The sequence below is a fragment of the Daktulosphaira vitifoliae genome, unplaced genomic scaffold (assembly GCF_025091365.1).
Source record: "Daktulosphaira vitifoliae isolate Bord-2020 unplaced genomic scaffold, ASM2509136v1 Scaffold_5, whole genome shotgun sequence".
In the NCBI taxonomy this organism is placed as follows: Eukaryota; Metazoa; Arthropoda; class Insecta; order Hemiptera; family Phylloxeridae; genus Daktulosphaira; species Daktulosphaira vitifoliae.
This window is the reverse complement of record NW_026099576.1, coordinates 19,878,837-19,881,942: the sequence shown is the minus strand read 5'-3', so window position 1 is coordinate 19,881,942 and position 3,106 is coordinate 19,878,837. Positions and strand designations below refer to the sequence as shown.

The window sequence follows — 3,106 nt, the reverse complement described above, 5'->3', positions numbered from 1 at the left end:
AAAAAAAAAAATTACAATAAAATTTAACACGATCAACGCACTTTAAATTTCACGATTAATATTGCGAAAAAAAGTCTAAATACTGGGTACTGGGCCCATAACCTATTGAATGGAATAGGTTATGTAATTAGAATATTTAGAAATTATTTGTAATATAATAGTCTATAATATAAAATATCAAACTTCATAATATAAGAGATATACAACGGAAATGGGTCGCTTAACTCGATAGACGGCGAACAACGACTAAATCATAAACATTTATACAATAATCTGTATTGAGTAAAACAATATAACCGAGAAAGAAATGTGTCCCTTTTGACCTTGTACTATACTAAAATAAGTGAAATTACATTTTATACTGTTATCTTAAATAATATTACTCTGTATCCAGTATGTTGTTTAATGATATCAACATATATTTTTAATTTTAATAATTAATAAAGAACTTTAGAAGACTGACATAGCACTGCGGTCTACTTTAGACGGGTGTTCACATGTGTCTCGCTTAATATCAACCGCCACCTATTAATATAACAATCGGTGGTCATCGTGCATTTCTTCGTTCTTGACACAGTGACAAAGCCGCTGCTGACTATCTGTTATGATTATTCGTTCTGTTTTGTTCCGACAATCAACAAAACCTACAAAATTTCGTCGTTCTGTGACGTGTTAAGATCCCCTATCCCGAGGGTATCGTCAATTTTCAAGGGGGTATTTATGCCATTTGCGAACTCAGGGGCGGAGAAGTGCACCTTCTACACCAAAAATTATATGCGAAGTTATTTCAAAAGTACAATAAATTAGCATTTAAAAATATTTATCAGATGAGAGTCTCAATTGTTTATTCACTAATGAAGTTTCCTACTTAGTTTATTGTATACTTTTTAACAAGGATTTACGAGATATAGATAAGTTATTTTTAAATTGCTTTAATTTAATTTAAATTATTACACACACTTCAAAAACCCAGTACTTTGAAAGTTATTTTCATTTTTATATCTGGGCAGGACGAAGAGTACAGTCAGGATTTAATTTAATATGTTAATTACTTCTGAAATACTGGTTCAGAAGTTGTTATCAACCAGTCATTTTCTTTATTAAATAATTTCCTATTTTATATGTTAGTTAAATATGTATTATATACACTACGACTTTGTATTATATCAGGGCATTTGTACGTTAATAAATGTTTGACAAAAACTAAAAATAGTTGTTTTTAAAATATTTTAAAACATCATAAATCGATCAAATTTAAGTCGAAATTTAATTTACTTGATTTTTCTCTCTTACTTGATTTTCAAGATAACTATAAAAATAGCACATAATAAATAAATTGATTGAGAGAATTAATGTTGAACTTATTAATTTCAATGAATTAACTGACAAAACATGATCATTTTCAAAGTAAATCTGCAAAAAAATTTTTATCAATTTATAAAAATGAATTGCAAATATCCAGGACTTGAAACCGTACAAAAAAAAAAAAAGGTTAATTAGTCCCGGTAAAAACCGAATTTTACTCAAAATTAATAACTGATATTAGTATAAGGTTACCAGTTTTGTAAAAAACGGTTGTCAATTACCGTCTTTTTTACAAAATAAAAAATATAAATAAAACTAACGTAAACTGGTTAAAACCGATTATGGTTTTTCGGTTATCGGTAACCGGTAAATATTGGTTACTAATAAAATTAAATTTTAAATTAGTTCTTTACCCACACAAAAAAAATTTCAAGGAGGCTAATCATGAGACAATTTTTTTCTACCCCCTTAATCCAAATATATCTTTAACTCATAACTAATGTTGACACAAATTTATTACTATTATAGTAATAATTAAAGTCTTACAGTTAGGCTTTTGTTTTGAGTAGGTATACCTAAAATCTTTTCTACTCCCCTAAACGAAAAGTAAACTTAATGAACAGTATAATAATTTTTGTTTTGAGGAAATTTATCACCCTTTTTTTTTTAAACCAATTCTGTAATATAAAAAAAAACCCAGCACAGGGGGGTCACGGCATAGTTGGATCAAGTATAATGATATCTGACAGTGATTAAAATCACTATCAAAAAAAAACGCTTCGATCCAAATCTTTAGATAGTGTTTAATTTTAAAAAATTGGTGGATTATTCCAAAAGCTTCATAAACTGCTAGTTCCTTATTAATATCCTGATTAAGATAAAGTATGTCGAATGAAAAAGGGATTATTAAAAAATAGTATTTCCCATAAAAAAATTATATTGATCAATACACTTTTCAATAAGTTATAGCATTATAATGTTAAAAATGTAAAAAATAAAATTGAGAATTTTCACACAATAATAGCATTTGGTAGCCATTTTCACCTTGAAGATAAAATAAAGTCCGAAATTTTTTTTTTCCATGATAAAGTATATTACATTAGCTTTAATTTAAGATATATATAAAAGTGTCAGACTTTCCGGAACACTTTCAAAATTTAAGTTGAAAAAGTCAATTTTTTGTGAAAAAGTTGTCATTTTGAATACCTCCCTGTAGGCAGGTAAAAAGTCAGATTTATAAAAAAAAATATACCAAATGATAGGTAAAGATATCATGCATCTACAAAAAAAAGAATTATATTAATCCAGACATCTTTCGAGAAGTTATAGCATTATAAAGTTAAAAATATAAAAAAGAATTTTTTTACAAAAATCGTATTTTTTTTATTAAGTTTAATGTCTGTTTTCACCATGAAGATAAAATAAAGTCCGAAATTTTTTTTTACCATTATAAAGTATATTACATTAGCTTTAATTTAAGATATATATAAAAGTGTCAGACCTTCCGGAACACTTTCAAAAGTTACGTTGAAAAAGTTCTACTTTCTATATGCATTTTTATGTTTTGAATCCCCCCTGTATTTAGGGAAATGGTCCGATTTAAAAAAACAGTATGTCGAATGAAAGATCTATATAAATACTACTTCTCATAAAAAAATTGTAAGTCTATAAGATATATATAAAAAGTTATAGCATAATAAAGTTAAAAATGGAAAATACAAAATCGAAAATTTTCACACAAAAATAGCATTCGGTAGCCATTTTCACCATGAAGATAAGATAAAGTCCGAAATTTTTTTTT

The 3,106-nt window shown here is 26.6% G+C and overlaps 2 protein-coding genes across 4 annotated transcripts in view; one reads left to right on the top strand and one right to left on the bottom strand.

The window, feature by feature from the left end:
- Positions 1-3,106, top strand: part of LOC126907346 (trace amine-associated receptor 1) — a 326,541-nt gene that overhangs the window by 144,384 nt on the left and 179,051 nt on the right. The window lies entirely within an intron of this gene.
- Positions 1-3,106, bottom strand: part of LOC126907358 (uncharacterized) — a 13,561-nt gene that overhangs the window by 7,409 nt on the left and 3,046 nt on the right. Inside the window, exon 5 of the mRNA XM_050688579.1 lies at positions 1,294-1,413. Within this exon, the coding sequence (XP_050544536.1) occupies positions 1,294-1,413 (120 nt within the window). The remainder of the gene's footprint in view (positions 1-1,293; positions 1,414-3,106) is intronic.